The sequence below is a fragment of the Helianthus annuus genome, chromosome 13 (assembly GCF_002127325.2).
Source record: "Helianthus annuus cultivar XRQ/B chromosome 13, HanXRQr2.0-SUNRISE, whole genome shotgun sequence".
NCBI classification, from domain to species: Eukaryota; Viridiplantae; Streptophyta; class Magnoliopsida; order Asterales; family Asteraceae; genus Helianthus; species Helianthus annuus.
This window is the reverse complement of record NC_035445.2, coordinates 160,675,322-160,696,690: the sequence shown is the minus strand read 5'-3', so window position 1 is coordinate 160,696,690 and position 21,369 is coordinate 160,675,322. Positions and strand designations below refer to the sequence as shown.

Below are 21,369 nucleotides of genomic sequence, written 5' to 3'. Positions count from 1 at the left end.
GGTTACAAGCTCAATGTTTACAGAAGTGTTCTATAAACTCTCTAAGTGTGTGAGTGAGTTCTGGGCAGAATGCTCTCTAAGCTTCTATCTCTCGGGTGTGTGAAAATGACAGAACTCCAGAACTTACTCACACTCAACACATGCATGGGTATATATACCCAGCTCAGCAAGTCTGCTCGAAGGATTCGACAGATGGTCCGAAGGATCATCTGTCGACCACATGTTACACGAAAGATCAGCATGGACCTCGAAGGATCATCCTTCGAGATCTAATGGTCGAAACATATCTTTCGATCACCTCGAAGGATCAGGTGTATCCTTCGAGGCTATCCTTCGATCAGAACATCTCTCAAATGTTGTCCAAGTCAAACCGGAGGATGGTTGACTTGGTCAACTTACAACACAAATCAGGACATCGTTTATATCAGACCGAATACAGACAAAGTACAGACACAAGTGCACCAACAAAAATATCTCCTAGTTTGCCCCCGTGGACGTAGGTTGTACTCTGCAACCGAACCACGTAAATCTCCATGTCATCTTTCATTGTGTGTGTGATTTAAGACCTAACACCCACCAAAATGCCAACCCGGGGTGGAACACCCGGTGTTGAAGGGCCATCAACGCTCAAAAGTCACACCCACACCCAGCGGTCTAAGTATACTCCTGTGAATCAGTGGAAAGATTGACTAGACGAGACATAATTGTGTTGTTAATATTTGAGTATATCATCAAACTGCAAACCATGATTTAATTGATAACTTTAAGTCAATTTTTTTACAGATTGATATTTAAAATCCCATGTCTTTCAGGTAAAATGATAACTGAATTCTAAATTTAAATGAAATATTGTACGGAATTAAGTTTTAGAAAGTTTAACATAAGAAAAGATTTCAAGTAATCACATGCAAAAACTCGGTTCACATCTCCCTATAATCAGCAACAAACTTGCAACATTCACTTCCACTACCAGGTCAAACCGAGACGAAGACTGGGTCAACTGACCTGTTAAAACTCACCACTTATCCAACCCGTTCAAGCGATTTAAAAACTGCAATGCCCTAACAGTTTTCTCATTGGTTAGGTTATTAAGCAGCAGGTGCCTTCATGATCATGAGACGTATCACACGTAGATTATGGTAAATACTGCCCCATTGGAAGGTATCCATTTTCTAGAAAAACAGGCATCTTGTTTGCTCCAGCCTGAAATGCAGCCGGATGTGATGTCATAGATCCACATGGTGGAAGATCATTGGTCATGCACTTGATCTGCTGCTCCATTTTTGCTTTTTTCCGCCTTTAAAACAAGTTCTATTCACGAAACTCGTTCTTCTCTGCCTGTCGGTTTTGGCAAGCAATGAGAAGATTCTTTTAGGATTTCACTAGAAATATATTATATTTCGGGTTTTTTACATATTTCCCCCTCCTAAGCTGGCTTATTACGTATTTCCCCAAAGAAAAAAAACAATTACATATTTCCCCTTCCTAACCCATATATATTACATATATCCCCTTTTCATTAAAATTACTCTTACAATGACTATTTTACCCTTAATGAACTATTAAATGAATATTTATATATTTCTTCTTTCTAATATCATTGATCAATTTCATATTTTCTCAATTCATGTAGTATTTCCCAAATTCTTCTACTTGCTACTCTTAAAGCATTTATTTTTATTTTTTTTATAAAATACATTATTATAACCTTTATAGGTGTATTTAAGAATCAGTCCCAATATCAAAGAAATAGTGTATATGAACTGATCTATAACTAATTCAACAAAATAAAATCTGAAATTCTAACATTTTTGTAACAGATCTAACATATAGAATGATTTTAACACATCAATTATACAATTCTTTATTTGAATCACACAAACAACCTAGATAAACAATTTGATACATAATGCCCAAGTTAGAAATATCAACGGTAGTTTAGAAAACCATAAATATAAAAACAATTGTCATCAACGGTAGTTTAAAAAATATAAATGTAAAAACAATTGTCAAAAAAGATGTTTTACGTTGTCAAGATTATCAAAAAAACTAATCAAACTTCTTGCAATTCCCAACTTTTTGCAAATTGTTCCATATAATATTCATTTTTTTTCTCATATGGCAGGTAGATCTTGAGATGAAATTATGTGGAATTTACCAATAAAAAGTTATATATATATTTGCTTAACACAGATCCTTAAAGTTCATGAAGAATTATCATTTAAGAGAACTTATATATTTATTAGAAAGGATAAATATGTAAATATTTATTTAATAGTTTATTAAGTGTAAAATAGTCATTCTAAGAATAATTTTAATGAAAAGGGGATATATGTAATATACATGGGTTAGGGAGGGGAAATATGTAATTGTTTTTTTTCTTTGGGGAAATACGTAACAAGCCAGCTTAGGAGGGGGAAATATGTAAAAAACCCTATTGTTTATATATTATTAATTCTTTTTGTAGGTTCTTAAAATTAAGCTCTACTTTGGAACCTGGCCGCCCTCCACCACTGGTAAACTGGCTATACTTGGAGATGGAGTCTGCGTTCTGCATCAGCATAAATCTGAATCGCAGGATTTCAAAGAAATGAATGAGAAACTTTCCGAAGAAATTAAAACATTGAAGGTTAGTGTACGTATACACATAATTAATAATAGGGTAAACCATGAAAATGAATCGTTATATTATTGCTAAAGGAAATATTAAGAGAAAGGCCAGAAATGTTTATTACTTACATTTTGCTTGTGAATTAACACACGTATTGTGGCAAAATGGGTGTGTTGGTTAAGGGAGCTAAAACAAGCGAATATTTTTATTTGGTACGGGGTCAATGAGGTTAGGTTGACCGAAAACAGTTCGTCCAATTTTGTTTTTAAATTTTTAATAAATAATTAGTGTCAGATACGATTAAAAAGACTTTACTTCTTCACTAATAAAACTCAATCAAGAAAAGAGTCACCTGTTATTCAATATTTCCCTTCTTGGCGTCACACAACGACATGCTTTATTCTAGGCCCTGCTTAGTGAATTGCAGCTCTAAGAAAGAAAATAGTAGACAAGAAAAAAGAATTGTTGTTAGTATTTGAATATATCAAACTGCAGACCATGATGATGATCATTTATTTAATAATTTCAGGTCAGTTTGGATTAACAAACTGACATTCAAATTAAATTTAACTCCCGTCAAGTAAAAGACATTGGAATTCTGTTGACATCACTCCAAATCAAATATTGTCAGTAAATTAAAATTTTCATATCTAAACATAAAAAGACAATAAAACTTCTACTCACAACAATTTTGCAGAAATAAAGATCGTACCAAGAGGTGTCAAAAGCTACCAGTTTAATTAAAAAAATAAAAAAAAATAAAAAAAAAAACCGTCCAGTTAACCCCAATTGTATTTAAAACCTACACCTCTCAAACCTAATATAGATTTACAGCAGCACACATTAATTTACTACAGAAGTTACAGAAACAAGGTTCTGCAGTTTACCTAACGAAAGATTCATTGTGTGATTCTTCACAGCGGCGATTATCATGTTGATTGTAGCAGAAGTACACTGGTTACGTTTGCTTCAGTTTCTGAAAGTTGTCACAACTGGAATCAGAATTCAATGGGTCGTGGGAGATCTTCGAGCAGCAAGGCCACGGTCTTGTGTTTATTCTGATGCAATGGATCATTCTTCATTTATTTTGATGCGGGGGATATGAGAGATGCGGGACCAATAGGAGCCTCTTCTACTGCACCTTCCTTTTAGCTTTGGGCAGTTAAAGATGTTTAAACTTAAAAGTGAAGGCAGCAGAATGTCTGGTAGATGCTTCATCTTTGGGCAGCCCCCTAAAAAGAGATGTTGGAGGGAGGTGAGGTGTTGGACTCCCACTGAAACTGATTTCAGTTTCTTAAATCTATCTATTCGAAGAGTAGTAAGAGATGAAGGAAGAAGATGAGACAACTGACTACATCTACTCACATCATCTTCTTCTGACTGTGAACAGTATAACCCTAGGTCGACAAGTGTGGCTGGGAAATTCTGTGGTCTCCACTCTAAGATGGGCTTCTTTAACCCCCCTATGAAAAGGGTATGCAGTTTGGGAGGCCAAAACCCACGAGGAAAGGAAGCATCTGTACTTGGGCAATTGTATATTATCAGGTGTGTTAAGGAGGTGAGATTAGGCAACTCGTGGTCAGGAAATGACTCCATATTTGGACAATCACCTATCGCCAGGGAGGTAAGGTGAATCAACTGCTTCAATTCAATGATCTTTGTCAGATTTGGCCAGCTGTATAATTCTACAGTTTGAAGCATTGGCATGCTTGTGTTGTTGACAAGCACCCTAGTGTTGTCTCCTCCAAATATTAGCTCCTTTTCTAACAGTTTGTCACAACCATTAATGGTAAGATCCTTGAGCTTCTGCCCTCCAGCTGTCGTAAGAAATGAAACAAATGTAATGGAAGGACAATCTGAGATGTGCAACTCCTCAATGTTATTTGGACACCTACAATGCTCCATACTCTCACATTTTTCTATCTTTAATGTCCTAAGAGTTGTTAAGAAGTTGCTCCCACAACTATCCCCTTCCTCTTTCTCTCCTAATCTCACCAAATTTTGACATTCCTGTACTTCCAAATACATTAAACGTATCAGAGCCTTACTAGCCATCGACTCCCACAAGTATCTTATTTCGTTACAGTTTTTTATGGTCAAATATTCGACTGCTCCAAGGTACTCTATAACACCTCTCCACACCACATCATCAAGCCCTGAAATACTTTCTATTTCCAATTGCAAGACTCTTGAAGCTACTTGAACCAGGCTTCTCAACACACCACTATCACATTTATCTATATATAGAATATTCAATGAAGGCAGCGCTTCAGGTGACACTTGAACCAGATTAGGACAACTTCTTACAACAAGCTCTTTAAGGCAAGGAAACGACACCATCCCAATATCGGTTGACCATTCTTCCAACCTCTTCATATTTTCTAGATGAAGAACTTCAAGTGAAGGGAATGAAAGACCAGTCCCTGCTAACTCTGAACCCATAGCTTTCACCTCATCCGTGTCTTTAATAAACAACTTTTTGAGTGATGGTAACTGACCAAGTGGTGGTAAAGATGTACAGTTTTTACAGCCAAATATATTAACCTCAGTCAACTGAAGAAACGATGGATCCCCAACCCAATTAGGAAATTCTATACCCCCATATGACACTATTATAAGGGATGTCAAACTAGCACTATTAGGCTTCAACCCACAGAGGACCTCCTTTTCAAGAGACTCCTTTCGAGAAACATCAAACACATCACTCCATTCTAGTTTTATCAATTTAAACCTCTTTTGCAATAAGTTTGCCTCTTGTGCATGCATTGCCATTTCGACTTTGTCCAGCCCTTTGATGTGAATCCACCCATCAAAATCTGTAAGGTCTTTAATCTTGGTTATTGGAAGGTCATTATCTCCTCCAACAATGATCTTGGTGAGAGTCTGTAGGCTTTTCAATTGGCCAATCCACAGAGGTAACTTATTCAAAAGCGGAGTTCCGTAAATGCCCAAATGCCGCAAGTTTTTAAGCTTTGAGAAGTTGTTGGGCAACTCAATTAAGTCACTACAACCAGAAAGGAGTAATGTTTGCAAATTGTAGAGATTGCCAACACTTTCTGGTAAATGTGTGATTGGGTTTTCAGATAAATTAAGATACCGGAGATGCTTCAAACTGCCAATGGTCTCTGGCACCTCGCTGATGCATGAATTTCCCAAACTTAGAACCCTTAGCATTGGTAATTCGGGAAGTAAGTCAACTAAAATCTTACTAGATAAGTAAAACTTTTCGAAACTATCTTTTCCTTGTAAGGATAAGAATGTTCTCAATTTTTTAGCCGTTTTGAATGGATCAAACTTCGGGTAAGCTATATATTCATCACAAACAAATGACATGTGGCGGTACTTTTCCAAGGCTTCCTTCCTAACATCCGGTACCATCTCAATGTCTAATCTTGAAAAGAATTCTCCAGCAACAGATGTAGCCAAGTCATTCAGCAAGTCATGCATAACAAACGAAGATTTGTCGTTAGGTGCGTGTTGCAACAATGACCTTGACAACAACTCTTCCAAATATTCAAGACCCAAGCGTTCCATTGACTTGGTTGAAGATGACGGGTTCAAAAAACCTTCCGCCATCCAAAGTAAAATCAACAGCTCTTTGTTAAACACATAGTTCTTTGGGAACAAGGAGAAATACGCAAACAACTGCTTCAAACATGCTGAAAGATCATTGTAACTTAGCCTAAGAGCCGGGACAATCTCATCCCCCTTTCGTAACCTCCAAATCTCACTGTTCAACAGCTCCTTCCACTCTTCTTCTTCAGTCTTTGTCCTTAATAACCTACCGAGTACTGATAAAGCCAAAGGTAAGCCATCACATTTTTCCACAATGCCTTCACCATATTGTTTTAAAACTGGATGTGAATCAAAGTTATTTGCACCCAACGCATGTTGAGCAAATAAGGTAACAGCATCGTCGTGTGAGAGAGTCTGCACATGGTTTAGATGATCATAACCCAACTTTGTGAGCAATTGCACCTTTCGGGTTGTCATTATAATTTTACTACCAGGAGCACATGCATGAAACGGGCTCACTAGGGTCTGCCAGTCGTCATAGCTGTCACTCCAAACATCATCTAATACCATTAAAAATCTTTTATCCCTTAGTTGCTTTCTAAGAGCTACTTGAAGCAGATTTAAATCTGCGAATTCCTTGTTTTCTCCATTCACAGATTGTAAGATCACTTTGCTTATATTAGAGATATCAAACTGATCAGAGACACAAACCCAAGCCATTACTTCAAAGTGCTTCTTAACTTTCTCATCGTCATACAAAAGTCTTGCTAGAGTGGTTTTCCCTAACCCACCCATACCAACTATGGGCACGATGCTAAAGTTCTTATCACATGGCTCATCCCCTAATAGCTTCACTAGCAATTCCTTCTTTTCCTTTTCCCGTCCAACAACGATTATAGATTTATCTAACAAAGAGGTCTGATAAATTCTGTTAGACCTTTCATCTGGTAGATTAATCAAACGTAGACGGTCCTTCTCCTTTTCAAGATCTTCAAATTTGGCGGTTATATAATCTAACTTGGGATGCATCCTCTCACTGAGTGATAAATTGATGCAACAAGTTGGGATGAGCTTTCTTACCTTGCTGGTCATGGCTCCAGATTGCTGGTCGAACTCACGACCCATATCTTCAGTTGCTAAATCATCAAGCACGTCAGCTACATCGTAGGCCAGGTGTTGGAGATCATTCAGCCACTGTTTAACAGCTTCATCAGTTGTTTCCTTCTGAGAAGCATGATTAAGCAGAGACTGGATCTTTATCAGTGTGGTTTCTAGTTTCTTGAGCTCTGAATGAATTCCTTTGGACCGATCATACCTGCTGAAGGCTTCAGAGGCCAGGGTTTTCAAAACGTCTTTCAGGATTCCAGCTGCAATGGTTTCAGCCGCCATTGTTAGTATATGGTGATTGGTGATGGAGGAAACTGTGTATAACAAGAAAATATGTGAATGAATTAGATCTGATCTGTAACCTGTTGACTAAATAGATCTGATCTGTAATCCACGATGAAGACTTAATTAATTGTTAATTCCAAGTGGCCTTGTTTCACCCTAATTATTATTAATGGGCTGAATTTGGATTTAACAACTAGGGAACTAATCTAATCTGGCCCATTACTTAATGGATCTTTGACCTATGTTGATCTGCCAAAATAGGTTGGGCCTTTAGGTCTCTTATTACACCCATGGACATTTTTTTTTTGCTCCATTAGGTCATGTAAATGCATGAAATCATAGCGTATCAGATACCTGAATCGAGGATCTCAACTCCCTCATAGACGTTTAGGTCTCGGCTTTCGAGGCGCGAGGAAAGAACTTCACATGTACAACCGAATAAGCTTTATGAAAGACCAAAAGTTGCATTTGTCTTGTATATTTTACACATTAGTCTTTTTAACAAGTCAACTGTTCATAAAATTCTTCATCCGTTTGTCTGCTTTTACATGTCACCTTTTAACAAAATTTGACCAATTTTATCCCAAATGTGCATAAAGCGCCACCTCAAGGCTATGAGGTGCTTTTCTGAATCGTGATCTCCTTGCGCACTTTGCACATCAGACGTTTTTTTTTATTTAAAACAAAGCTTGTGGAAGGAGATTCACAAATTTGCAGATCATAGTCTTTTTTTATTATTATTAGAAGGTTTATAACATATCATGAAACTGAAAATGCACTTGATAATCATTGGGCGCATGATAGTGGGGAGAGCTCAGATTGGCTAGGAAAGTGGTTGTGAAAGCTCGGCTTTAGAAGAGATGGCATGACTGAACCGAAAAACCAAATTCGGTTCAGTTTCAAACACAAAAAAGGCGAATTTAGTAAGCAAATTTGACAAATGGGTTGGACAAATAAAAAGATTAGAAGAGGATATCATTTATATCCAACAAAAAACTCTATTCGTCCCTAAAAACATAATGGCAGAAGTGCAGATTGATAAAAACACAAAATCCAACTAAGCATTTCTATTTACAAACTACAATGAGCTAACGCTTCTTTTATTGGTTCGGTCATTAAGCAGCAGGTGGCCTCAGCTCATGATCATGAGACGTATTACACGTAGATGGTGGTAAATACTGCCACATTGGAATGTAACCGTAGCCTGGAAAAACAGGCATCTTGTTCGCTCCAGCCTGAAATGCAGCCGGATGTGGTGCCATAAATCCAGGTGGTGGAATATTACTGGTCATGGATTTGACCTGCTGCTCCATTTTTGCTTTTTCCGCCTTTAATACAAGTTTCTCTTCACGAAGCTCGTTCTTCTCCGCCTGCAGGTTTTGAAAAAGAAAAACATTTATAAACAAGTCTAGAGAAATTTATTAAAAGAAAGAAGAAAACCATTAAGCAAGTTCATTTATTATCAATACGTGCAAGGTTTAAAAAAACGGAAATGAGTTTCGAGGCGTTTTCACTTCGCCTCACGAGGCGTAAGCCTTTAGGCGAACCGAGGCGTAAGCCCGAGGTAGAATTAAAAAATAAATATAAATATTATATATCTTATAAAAATAGTAATACTAACTAAATTCATCATCAAATTCATCAAAATAATAAAAAACACACATAAAAAAGACATAAATTGCTTGAAATTGACACAAAAACGCAAAAACATCAAAAAAAATATCTAAAACCCCTGAGGCGCAGCCTTTTTAGCGCCTCAGCCCCTCTGAGGCGCACAAACAGTAGCAACCCCCTGAGGCGCGCCTCAAAATCGTTTTTTGGCTGTTTCGCCTTGAGGCGCACCTCGAGGCGCACGCCTCAACCGTTTTTTAAAACCATGAATACGTGTACATGTATACTAACCTTCAGAGTTTTAATTTCTTCCGATAGTTTCTCATTCATTTCTTTGAAATCCTGTGTTTCAGATTTGAGCTGATTTAGAACTCGAATAGCATCTCCAAGTATAGCCAATTTATCAGTGGTGGCAGGCCGGTCGGGTTCCAAAGTAGAGCTTAATTCTAAGAACCTACAAAAAGAATTAATACTATATAAACAATAAACCATAAACATAAATCCATTTATATTGCTGAAGAATATACTAAATATGAAAAAGACCAGAAAATACTTATTTCTTGCATTTTGGTTATTAATTAACGCACTAACCGGATATGAATACCAAAACTTAAAACCTAGAGGCATCTAAATGGGTGGATTTGTAATGGTTAACAGGTTAAAACGAGCGAGACTTTTTGTTACGGGTCAATGAAGGTTTATTATTTTATAAATTATTAAAATAAACTTTATTACTTCAGTAAATACACTCTGGGTGACTTTCTTTCAACCCGTTTGACTCCCTTCAGTAGTTCATCTTAAGTCATCTATTGATTTGACTAGGGGTGAGCAAGTTTAGGTCCGGACCAAAAATAACCGAGAACCGAACCGAAAATATACCCAACTCGACCCGAACTCAAGTACCTAGGTATTTAGATCGGTTCCAATTTTTCATATAAAATAGGGTCGGTCGGGTCTCGGTTCTTTTAATGGTGAAACCCGACATGTTTGATCGGTTCTCGGGTTGGGTAATGCTCGGGCCAGGTCGGGTTTTTCCTTTTGCTCACCCCTAGATTTGACCCATTTAAGAGAGAGATAGAGAATAACACGCATCAACCCATTTGACTAAACGGTACATTTATTCTTGTTCGTCTGTATTTTTTTAAGCAACTTAAGGGATAAACTAAATCACTAAATATGAAAATTTAATCAAGAAAAGGGTCACCTGCTGTTTAATAATTCCCTTCTTTGCCTCTCACGACATGCTTTATTCTCAGCCTTGCTGCATGAATTACTGCGTCCCCTGTTAAGTAAACAATTTAATGTTTATCAACTACAAACGTGCAGATAAAGACAAGGAAACTGCATTTTAATAACAAAACCCCAAAATGTGCAGTTACAGAATAATGGGACAATTTGGTAAATGATCGGATACAAAGATTTAGAGCAGTCAAATGTGCCCCATGTTTGTACCATTGCGGTTATCGTGGCTATTATTCATTAGTTTAATTATATGGGTCTGTAAAATACGCTCAGCTTTGACCATTCACCACAAGCATCACAAATCAACTTAAGTCACAAACACGCTCAGCATATAGCCGAGGTACGAAGAACCAGTCTTGGCCCATGTCCTTTGTTGGATATGAGAACGGTTGGTAGGGGCCCCTAGGCCAGGTTACCCAAAAAAAAAACAGAATTATACACATAATAGCCATAAACACGACTATCATCCCGTTAGAGAGTGTTTAACTTCTTACGAAACCAAGCGATAACTTGGAGAAACTTAACAGAATAAAACAACATTATCCTTGTTGACAACTTGACATTATGTTGTCAACGACGTCTATCTTTCTGTACATTGATCCTGGCTATTACCAAACTTTATCCAAATGAAAACAGCAAATACCTTTTTCTTGAGCATTCTTTCTCCACACCCTCCGTCTCCGGTGGTGCAATGCTAGCAACTGAACCATCACCTTGGACTCCACCGCTACAATTGTTTGCTATTAAATTGACACTATACAGTAGTGGCATTGCTATACTGTCAGGTCAATTTAATACTCATAATACTACAAATCCAATACCATAAAAGCATGTACCTTTCACAATAAAGTTTTTGAGTTTTCTGAAATCTGTGACATTCCTCCTTCTGACTCTGACTTCTTCATGTTTTGCCCTTTTACTTTGCAGCTCTATTTCAGTTCTGCCCATAATGCCCTTTGCCTTCTAAAGACCACAAATCTGCAGTTTTGCAACTTTTGATTAAAAAAAACCCTTTAAGGATTCAGATCTCCACCCGAGTAGCTTTGACCCAATGCAAACTGTTACCTACGTTGTTTGTAACTAAACTGAAACTAACTATACAACATGCAATCTTTAAACACTTCCACCATTGTAAGTTCAACTCAATACTCATCAGATTTAAGTTCCAGAACCAGACTGACTATAATGGGCATGTTTGGGATTCCTTTTTAACTCAAAAGGACTTTTGAGAAGCAAAAGTAAGAAATTCTTACTTATTGACTTCTCCTTCTTGAAGGCAAAAAAATGCATATAAGTCCTTTTCACAGAGTGTTTGACATTCCTTTTAGATATATAAGTCCTTTTCTAGATGATGTTTGGCATTCCTTTTGACTTTTCCAAATGTTCCAGTTTAGTTTAGCCACTGGACTGATAAATGCTCCATGTAGTAGCACTCAAACTTCAATCCAGTAGCTATAACCTCCACTGCAGTACCCAACAAAGATTCGGATTTTATTTCAAACACTATTAAAGGCATGTTTGGCTAAGCTTATTTAAGTTAAAAACGACTTTTTGTGAAAAGAACTTATTGACTTATTACTTTTTAAAAAAAAGTTTTTAAAAAAAAGTGTTTGGATTAGCTTATGGGATAGGAAAAGCCAATAAGTCAATAAGTTGTTTTTTTAAAAGTTTTTGGCTTAGCTTATTAATGTAAAATGACTAAAAGTGTTTGAAAAGTTATAAGCTCCTCAAAAAGTCACAACATCCTAGCTTCTAAAAAATGACTTTTTCTCATGTACAAAAAGTCATTTTGAAAAGTCATTTTGGGTTTGCCAAACACTAAATCTCCTTATTAGCTTTTTGTAAAAGTCAATAAGTTATAAGTTGTGGTGGAAAAGCTTTAGCCAAACATGCCCTAAATATGACAAATGATCAATATCACATAGTTTTTAGATATCTTTTACAGCAGTTTTCCACTGTTTTGGGAAAATTTTATAGATTTAAACAAGTTAAAATTACAGATAACACTTATGAATACTATTTTTTTTTAGCAATTACGCTTTCTTATTACAGCCATGGGCCATGGATATTATATTTTAGCTCCACTGAGTCAGTCAGGTAAATGCATGAAATCGAAGCGTATCATGAATAAACAGTAAGTAGTTCAGAAATGAAAAACACACCTGAATCGTGAGTCTGCTACATCTGAACCGAGGATCTTAACTCCATTTGAAACTGAAAACGGACTTCATATTCATAACTGTAAAACATAAATACCTATATATATACTCTGGTCCACGTCGTCGGCTAGGGTTTGAAACATGGACGGACTACCTTCCAAATCACTCATTTCAGCATATATTAGCTTGTAAATCTCGTCAATTAGGTTTGGTTTGGTTTGCTTAACTCAACAATTCTTCGTTACGAGCCATGGTGCAATCCAACGGAAAATGGCTCCTAATTTTTAATGGAAAATGGCTCGTAATTTGTTGAATCTCTGTGTATTTGTGCCTGAGAAGTGAAAACCATCGGATAAAGAGGGGGAAGAAAGAGTTGTTGAGTAATAGAGGGGTTTAAATGACAGTCCCAATATTATAAAAAAATAATATATGTATTAAATTTATTATATAGGTCACTTAAATATGTTCTAATTAAAGAATAATAATTTACATCGAGATAGTTGGTAAACGGGCTACAAGTCCCAATACCTATTTTTCCTCCGTTATTCCTTGGTTAAAAAAATTTAACGGAGTTAAGTTTTTTCCGAATTGTAAATTGACGTTTAAGGGCTTTTGATCAGAACGAGGATACGAGTCGAATGATGTAAAACTTACCTCGAAATGGTGCTCCAAACGACTTGATTTTTGTTAATTGGAAGTTTAAACACCCGAATTGAAGAACCGTTTTCGTCGTTTGGAGCACAATTTCAAGGTAAGTTTTACATGATTCGACGCGTATCCTTGTTCTAATCAAAAGACCTAAAACGTCAGTTTGTAATTTGATAAAAAAAACTTAACGTCGTTACGTTTTTTTTAACTGTGGAGAAAAAATAGTTGAAAGGTGGGACTGTCAGGGGGAATAAAAAAGGTTGGGACTATCAATGGCCAATGACGTCTAGTAGTGATTATTAGAGGCCAATATCCCTTTATTTTTTGTTGCTAGTACATGAAATTCAGATTAGAGAACATAAACAATTATGGTTGTAAACGAACCGTTTACGTTCTTTCAACCATTCGTTTGTGAATGAACATAAAGAAGAAATTACGTTCAATTAGTTAAATGAATGAACACGGGTCGATTGTGTTCGTGAACGTTCAATAATGTGTTCATGATGTTCGTTTGTTTGTTTATGTTGTTCATTAAAGAATTTTGCGCCTTTATTTATTTTGTCTAAACTTTTTGTAGGGGAAGGTTCAAATGAAAACTATAGTTATTGTGAAAACTAGAAAACTAACTAAAACCCACTAAAAAGGAGGGGGGGAAGACTTTTAATGAAGGAGGGGTAAAATTGGAACAAAAAATATATAACTTTTCAAACATTTCCCATTTCTCCATACGTTATCATTTTAAAACAAAAATAACACCATAAGATCACAAATTTTCTTATCTTTCATTCAAGTATATTCGAGCATATTTTTTATGACATAAAAAAAGATTTATGGTGTCGTCTTGTTTTCAATACTATTATTATAGTAGTGCACATGTGCAATATAACATGTACTACAATGTGCATTACATGCTTAAAATTAGCTTTTTGATTCTAGTTTAGCTTTTAGGGTTAGTTTTTTTGGAGGTTTAGGATTAGGATTAGGTTTTTGGGTGTGGGGGGGAGGGGGTTTAGGTTTTTGGGGGGTGGGGGTGGGGGGGTTAGGTTTTTTTCGGGTTTATGTTTAGGGTTTAGTTTTAGGTTTTCGGGAGGGTGGGGGGTTTAGGTTTTTTTTTTTTTTTTTTTTTTTGGGGGGGGGGGGGTTAGGCTTTTGGTAGGAGGGTGAATTTAGGTTTTTTTTGGGGGGGGGTTAGGTTTTTGGGGGTGTCGGTGGGGGGTGGGTTAAGTGGTTTAGGCTTTCCGTATTAGTGGACATGTGCAGTACAACCAAAAAAATTTTTTTTTTTTTTTGAAAATTTTTTTCCATATATAAAAAGTAGCGATTTTTCTAAAAAAAATTGTAAAAAAAAAAAATTGTATGTTTTTTAGGTTTTTTTAGGCTTTTTTAGTTAGTTTTCGAGTTTTCACAATAAAAGTGGTTTTCATTTGAACCATCCCCACTTTTTGTATTATGTAATTCTTATTTATTTTATTGACCTAACAAATAAAATAGGACTCTATTCTCACTGCGCGTTCCTCTTTCCTTCTCATTATTCATATCGACAAATACTATCGATCCCTATAAACGATAGACTAACTAATTACTAGTCCTACAAACGATCCACTTAAACATAGACTAACTGATTATTAGTCCTTTTAAATGTTTATAATATCCCCCCTTCACTACATTTTTACTTCAGTTTCTTTTTCTTTCCATTTTATGTTCCTCGTTCAAGAAATTTAAACTAGAAAACCCAAATGGGCCCTTTTATGTGATGTTTATCCGATAAGTTCACTTTTTGTAGCAGAGGTGATTTACATTATTTCATTCCCGGACTAGAATCTAAAATTAACTAATTAACTTTCTAGGTTAATAGATTTGTCAAATCCAAGATTACGCCCACACTGAGTGGTCTGAGTGCCCCTTTCCCTTAATTGTATCATTATAAAGGTTTTCAAAATAAATTGAGTATATTATATTAGTAACGCAATAAAGAAACTAAGTAGAAGTATCAAATACTATCAACCAATTATGAATGGTTTGGTGGTTTACTACTAACATTTTCTCTATCTCTGTTTTTTTAATTGTTAACTATGAATAGTTTGGTGGTTTACTACTAACATTTTCTCTATCTCTGTTTCTTTTAATTGTTAACTATATATATTTTATTATAAAAAAGTAAGCATTTATTTTGTTTAACATATGAAGATAATATTTTTAACAAATAAATAAATACTTAAGGAATATAACTATATTATTGATAGCATACGGAGGCAACAATTTATGAAGAGAGATTAAAATTTCACTAGGATAAAAATATCAAAGGAGGATATTCTTTGTATCCAACAAAGAACTCTAATCGTTTTTAAAAGGCATAATAGCAAAAGTGCAAAGTGATGAAAACACATAATCCAACTAAGCAATTCTATTTACAAACTACAATGAGCTAATAGTTCTCATTGGTTAGGTCATTAAGAAGCAAGTGGCCTTAGCTCATGATCATGAGACCTGTCACACGTAGATTGTGGTAGATACTGACACATTAGAATGTAGCCGTATCCTGGAAAAAAGGGCATCTTGATTGCTGCAGCCTGAAATGCAGTCGGATGTGGTGTCATAAATACATACAGGTGGTGGAAGATTGTTGGTCATGGATTCGACCCACTGCTCCATTTTTGCGTTTTTTGCCTTCAAAACAAGTTTCTCTTCGCAAGCTTGTTCTTTTCTTTTCTGCCAGTCAGTTTTGGGAAAAGAAAAGTATTTTTAAGGATTTCTTCATAAATTTATTAAAAAAGAAAGAAAACCATTAAGCAAGTTCATTTATGAGTATACGCATACTGGCCTTCAATGTTTTAAGAGTAAATTACAAGTTCTGTCCTTTTTGTTTGCCCCAAATTTCAGCCGCTGTCCTTTACCTTTAAAATTGATGAGTTTTATACTTAATGTTTCAAAATCCTGCATGTTATGTCCTTTAGGGTAAATCAGTTAATTTTTTTTTTGTTAAATCATATTATAAAAGGGTAATTTGGTCATTTTACCCAGTTAATTTTTTTTTTGTTAAATCATATTATATAACTTTAGTTCGATTCGATATACATGTATAGTACAGGGACTATTTCTGTAAGTTAGTTTTACAAAAAACCTTCAGTTTTGTATCATATATCGCTAGGTCAAGGTTGAGCTCCTGTTAAACCTTCACTTTTGTATCATCTTCTACGCCTCTAGCTCCGTCACGAGCCACCACCACCGCCATAGCTCCGCCACGAGCCACTGTTCAATCTCCGACACCGACTCTCAACTCGACGAGTTCCACTCTCCTCTCCGCGCCGACTCTCCTCTCCGCTCCGACGACATCATCTCCTCCACCTCCACTTCCACCGCCATCGTCACCGTCGACAACTTCCGATCTCCGATCAGATCGCGTCGTTGGCCAAATCTCCATCGCCTGCCGTAACCTACAACCGGTACCGTTAATTGCGTTTTCTGTTATGGGTGTCCCGATTCAACTCCACCACTGTCGCCGCCATACCCTTCTCTCTCTTCACCCAGATCCGATTTGTATCTGATGGTAACATACTTGAATGTGATTTGTATCTGTATTTGAATGTGATTTTCGAGGCGATTCTTGTGACTTTGGAGATTCAAAATCTGTTAATTAGTTGCTTAAGGTTTGGGTAGTTACATGATTCAATAGCCATCTCAATAATTAGGTTTATGCTGCCTTGTTTATAGGCGTTGCAGATAGTTGCACCAAGAAAAGATTCAAGCATTTCACTGATCTTTTAAGCTAGTGGGGTTTTTTTGTTTGTTCAGGGATTTTGGGGTTTTTTTTTGAATCTGGTTCAGGCGATGTAATTGATGGTGATGTTGGAGACGGTGGAGTGGTGATGGTAGGTCAGGCGATGGTGGAGATAGTGGGTGGTCGGCGGCAGGTGAGAGTGGGAGGTGGTGGTGGTTGGCGGCAGGTGAGGGTGGGAGGTGGTGGCGGCAGGTGATGACAGGTGGTGGGTCTGCAACTTTTGAAGATGGTGAGGTATTTATTTTAAGTTAACTACATAAATTTCCATAAAAAACGAAATTACAAAAATGCCCTCATGTGCCCTGCACATGATCAGATTTAACAAAGAAAATTAACTGGGTTTGCCCTAAAGGACATAACATGCAGGATTTTAAAACGTTAAGGACAAAACTCATCAATTTTAAAGGTAAAGGACAGCTCCTGAAATTTGGGACAAACATAAAGGACAAAACTTGTAATTTACTCATGTTTTAATCTCTTCAGATAGTTTCTCATTCATTTCTTTAAAATCATGTGTGTCAGATTTAAAATCATGTCTTATGTGACATGTGTAATTTAATTTCGATCGATCGCTGCGTATTTGCTCATCCTATAAACCGCCTGATGAAGACAGGGAAGATTTAAGAGTTTGAATGCTTACAATATCCCCCCCCCCCTCTACTATTGTTTATTCTTTAGTTTTAGTCCTTTTACTTTCTATTTTAGATTGTAAAACAGAAACGAGCCCTTAAACATAAACTTACGAGTAAACTGCAAAAATGGTCTTTGAGGTTTGGTCATTTTTGCCACTTTAGTCCAAAACTTAAACGTTTTGAATCCCGGTCCCTTTGGTTTCAATTTTGTTGCCATTTTCATCTAAAATCAAAATTTGGTCAGATTTTTCAGTTAACATTTAGTTTTTTTTTTCTCTCTTTTAACAAAGGGCAAAATGGTCTTAAACTTTTTTTTTAAACCAAAAGCACTGTATCATTCCACACGAAAAGGAGAATTACAAAGCAATGGCAGGTAGTCGGGCAACAAGTTGCGCCGCCACCCCCTTTTGAATAGAAAAACCAATTCTACTAAATACAAAGTTTGAGACCTTTAGCGACGAAGAATTACTATTAACGACTTTTTGAACCCGATTCAAAAGTCGCACAGCGTCAGGAGCGAGACCACCAAAGGTATCAAACGCAAACGGGACAAACACATGTTGATTCTCCAGGCAGGCTTTCTCATGTTTTGCCACTTTGCTCGCCTCTGCCTTGAGCACCGCTTGCCCTACGACAAAGCCCTTTTCCTTGAGCCCGACAAGGGCGGAGACTCCAGTTAGATCTACACAAGCGTGTTTCCCCCCTTCCCATCCAAATACAAGGATGTCCGCCGGGCGTAAAGTGGACCTCCCCTCTAAGGGGTCAGTCGGGAAATTAACTGGAGCCTCCTTTTTGGCAGAGATCCCGACCCGCTTAAGAACATCACATAACACATCTCTCACCCAATCATGCCGATATTTAAACCCTGGTAGCTCTTTACAGTGGATCGCGTGCTCGCCGAAAGAATCCAAACATGCTTTGCGGCATAGCGGACATGGCTCGTCAACTGGGAACAAAGGGATCATCAGTCGGTATCTAAGGATAGCACGGTATTCCACAGCCGACATGTGTTGCCCCAAGCCTTCAATAGGTGCGACAGACAGAAAATCCTGAGCATGTGGGGCACGTAGACATTCAAACACAGCTCTTTGCCGACGGGATAAAACAAACTTCTCTTCAAACCTCTTGACAATTTCGCCATATAAGGCATTCGCCAGAATTTTCTTTTCTGGGATTTAGGAGGGGCGGTGTCTTTAATGTAGAAACCGCCAATATCAAGGTCCGGAAGAGAACTATGCAAAAGGTCCAACGCACTCCTGTAATCGGAGTCTAAAACATCCCCACCACATTCTCGGGGTATGTGGTCTTGTAAACCCCAAGATTGGGCCCTTGAAGCCACGATGTCACACCCCGATTTCCACGTGTTTCTCCGGTGGGCCTGGTGGGGGATTACCGTGACGTAGTTGGCAACAATATAGTCAAACCACAATATTTAAATGCACAGCGGAAGCATAAAGATAAATTATATTTCAACCATTGATTGTAATATCCAAGTATTACGAATAGTCGAAACAAATCCACAGGGGATCAAAAAAAATATAAATGTTGTTCAACAGATATGGCATCCCAAGCTTGTGAGACTCTAACGATGCTTAAGGAGTGGCCAGCCTATTTCGTACAGAACCTGCATTTAATCTTTTGGGGAAAATACGTCAGTTTACACTGGTAAATACATTCAACCGACACTTTTGTAAAATGTTTAATAAAATTGATTTGAATGCGCAAGGCACAAACTCTTTATAACTTGGGATAATTTATCAATTAAATCTTGTAAAAGAATTACATGTTCACTATGCGTTCGGTCGCCCCGGGTCGTGCCGGGTTTAAGGTTAATAGACACGCCACAAAGCATAAAGCCGTGGCGGGAAAACCAACGGTTATACCTTTAATTAATATAGACACATTGCCGGGTGTACGCCTACACCCGCGTGTCGGGGTCGTTGCCATTTCGTAAAATGATGCCAAGGATATCCAGGACATGGTCATTAGGGGTGTTCAGGATTCTTTTCGAATTCGAAAAATTCGAAATTCGTTTAATTTCGATTCGATTATCAAGAATTCGTTTCGATTATAAGAATTCGAATTCGAATTCGATTCAATTCGAGTCAAGTAAATCGAACACGAATCGAATACGAATTTATAATTTCAAATTCGATTCGATTCGAAATTCGAATAAAAATATACATTTTTATTTATTATTTTTATATATAATACATATATAACTTTTATTAAGCTATACTATAAATTATTTTCAAAATTTTTTCCAAGTATTAAAATTATCCATTACCAAACCCACTACTTGACCCATAAGTAAAACCTAAGTATCTATCAATAGATTTCTAACCATAAAATATTAACTTGTAATGTGGAGTGATTATTCCCGACTTCTCGTTTTGAATTTTAGACTTGTGGTACTTTATTTGAAACCTTTTAATGTGATATCGTGCTTTATGGCTGCTTTAAAATTTATGTTTCATTTTGATAGTTTTTTACATGTTTTAAAGAATCTGAATTAAGTCGAATTCGATTCGAATTCGAAACTTTAATCGAATACGAATTGGGTTTTTTATTCGAATACGAATTCAAATCGAATTCGATAGGTTTTAATCAAATTCGAATCGGATACGAATTCAAGGAAAAATAAAAATTATTTGAACAATTCGATTCGAATAATTCGAAAATTCGATATTCGATTCGATGAACACCCCTAATGGTAATTAAGCTCCCAAAGGCGTAAAGCCAACAAAACCAATTTTCAATCAAACGGGTCACATTGATAATACCCAACCACTAATGAGTTGGGGTCAATTGCCCGACTAAGCGGTATTTTAAACACCGTAACCCAAGCCCGTATAACGGAAAATAAGTTAAAAGTATTTACCTGGGCAAGTAATAGTCCTTAATAAACAAGTGCAAGTATCTTTTACTGGTCTCCTATTCTGGAACGAAGGTTTAAACAACCTATTAGAATCCTAACGGGTCTTTAATTTAGCCTTAGCTTAGACCGGTCAGTTTCAAAGGATATATACGGTTTAATCGCCTGAAAGGCGAAAACCAGGAATGGAATGTGGTTTGGATCCAACAAGTTTGAAGACTTGTTTTATTTGGGTATAATAACCACACTCTGGATTTTGGAGTATAAACGATAAGGTTTGACCCGTTTTTGGCTAGTTTATGTAAACTAGTTACATAAACCGAACCGCGCGCGCAAAAGGCGTAACGGAGAACCGTAAGAGTCCTACACAGGTTTCCTAAGTTAATATGCTTTAAAGAGGTTGTGGTATCAGTAGGATACCTTCCATAATGCCCGTAATGAGTTAAATTTCAATATACGCCCCGTAGGGGTATTTTGGTCATTTTAAATGAGGTTCCCGAGTTCTACAGGAAATCTGAGTTTTCCGAACAGTTTATAAAGTTCAAAATACTTTATTTATTATTTAAAATCAGTAGCAACTGGAATCGGGTCAAAAGACCATGTAGAACTCAAGTTATGTCCGAAAAGGGTATATTCGGTATTTACCGAACCGATGCCATAACCGCAGGTTATGAGCAGGTTACAAATAGTTAAAAATCTTTAAAAATCTCAAAATATTATTTTACATCAGTGTGTAAAAGGTTTGGTGTCAAAATTTGGGTTTAGATAGGCTTTACGCTAAATGCGCCGTTTAATTACTAAAGTTTCCGTAATTGTGCTATTTAGCATAACTCCTATTCTAGACCTCGGATTGACGTGAAATTTCAGGGACATGCTTAGAAATTAGTAACTAAGGTCATTGTCCT

The 21,369-nt window shown here is 36.7% G+C and overlaps 2 protein-coding genes across 4 annotated transcripts; both read right to left on the bottom strand.

Moving 5' to 3' along the window:
* Window positions 1-825: 825 nt before the first annotated feature.
* LOC110900026 (putative disease resistance protein At3g14460) lies at window positions 826-7,563 on the bottom strand. 2 transcript variants are annotated; one of them, XM_022146927.2, is made up of 4 exons: window positions 3,499-7,563; window positions 2,964-3,040; window positions 2,489-2,567; window positions 826-1,338 (listed from the first exon to the last, which is right to left on the bottom strand). In XM_022146927.2, the coding sequence occupies exon 1, from the start codon at window positions 7,514-7,516 to the stop codon at window positions 3,683-3,685; it is 3,834 nt and encodes a 1,277-aa protein (XP_022002619.1). In that variant the 5' UTR covers window positions 7,517-7,563; the 3' UTR covers window positions 826-1,338; window positions 2,489-2,567; window positions 2,964-3,040; window positions 3,499-3,682. The 2 variants fall into 2 exon arrangements, with proteins under 2 accessions (XP_022002619.1, XP_022002620.1); XM_022146928.2 differs by having other exon boundaries at window positions 2,497-2,567.
* A 910-nt stretch (window positions 7,564-8,473) lies between these two features.
* Window positions 8,474-12,882, bottom strand: LOC110902157 (transcription factor bHLH104). 2 transcript variants are annotated; one of them, XR_004876474.1, is made up of 6 exons: window positions 12,535-12,882; window positions 11,209-11,350; window positions 11,016-11,126; window positions 10,335-10,412; window positions 9,422-9,584; window positions 8,474-8,889 (listed from the first exon to the last, which is right to left on the bottom strand). XR_004876474.1 is itself a non-coding variant. In XM_022148882.2 (4 exons), the coding sequence occupies exons 1-4, from the start codon at window positions 11,141-11,143 to the stop codon at window positions 8,635-8,637; spliced, it is 624 nt and encodes a 207-aa protein (XP_022004574.2). In that variant the 5' UTR covers window positions 11,144-11,158; the 3' UTR covers window positions 8,474-8,634. The 2 variants fall into 2 exon arrangements, 1 of the variants encoding a protein (XP_022004574.2); XM_022148882.2 differs by lacking the exons at window positions 11,209-11,350; window positions 12,535-12,882 and having other exon boundaries at window positions 11,016-11,158.
* Window positions 12,883-21,369: the final 8,487 nt, after the last annotated feature.

Coding starts and splice junctions, on each gene's coding strand:
- LOC110900026 (XM_022146927.2), bottom strand. CDS start 7,516: ATGGCGGCTGAAACCATTGCAGCTGGAATCCTGAAAGACGTTTTGAAA.
- LOC110902157 (XM_022148882.2), bottom strand. CDS start 11,143: ATGCCACTACTGTATAGTGTCAATTTAATAGCAAACAATTGTAGCGGT. Junction 10,413..11,015: donor AAAGAATGCTCAAGAAAAAG/GTATTTGCTGTT, acceptor TTTACTTAACAG/GGGACGCAGTAATTCATGCA. Junction 8,890..9,421: donor AAGAAATTAAAACTCTGAAG/GTTAGTATACAT, acceptor CAAAACCTGCAG/GCGGAGAAGAACGAGCTTCG.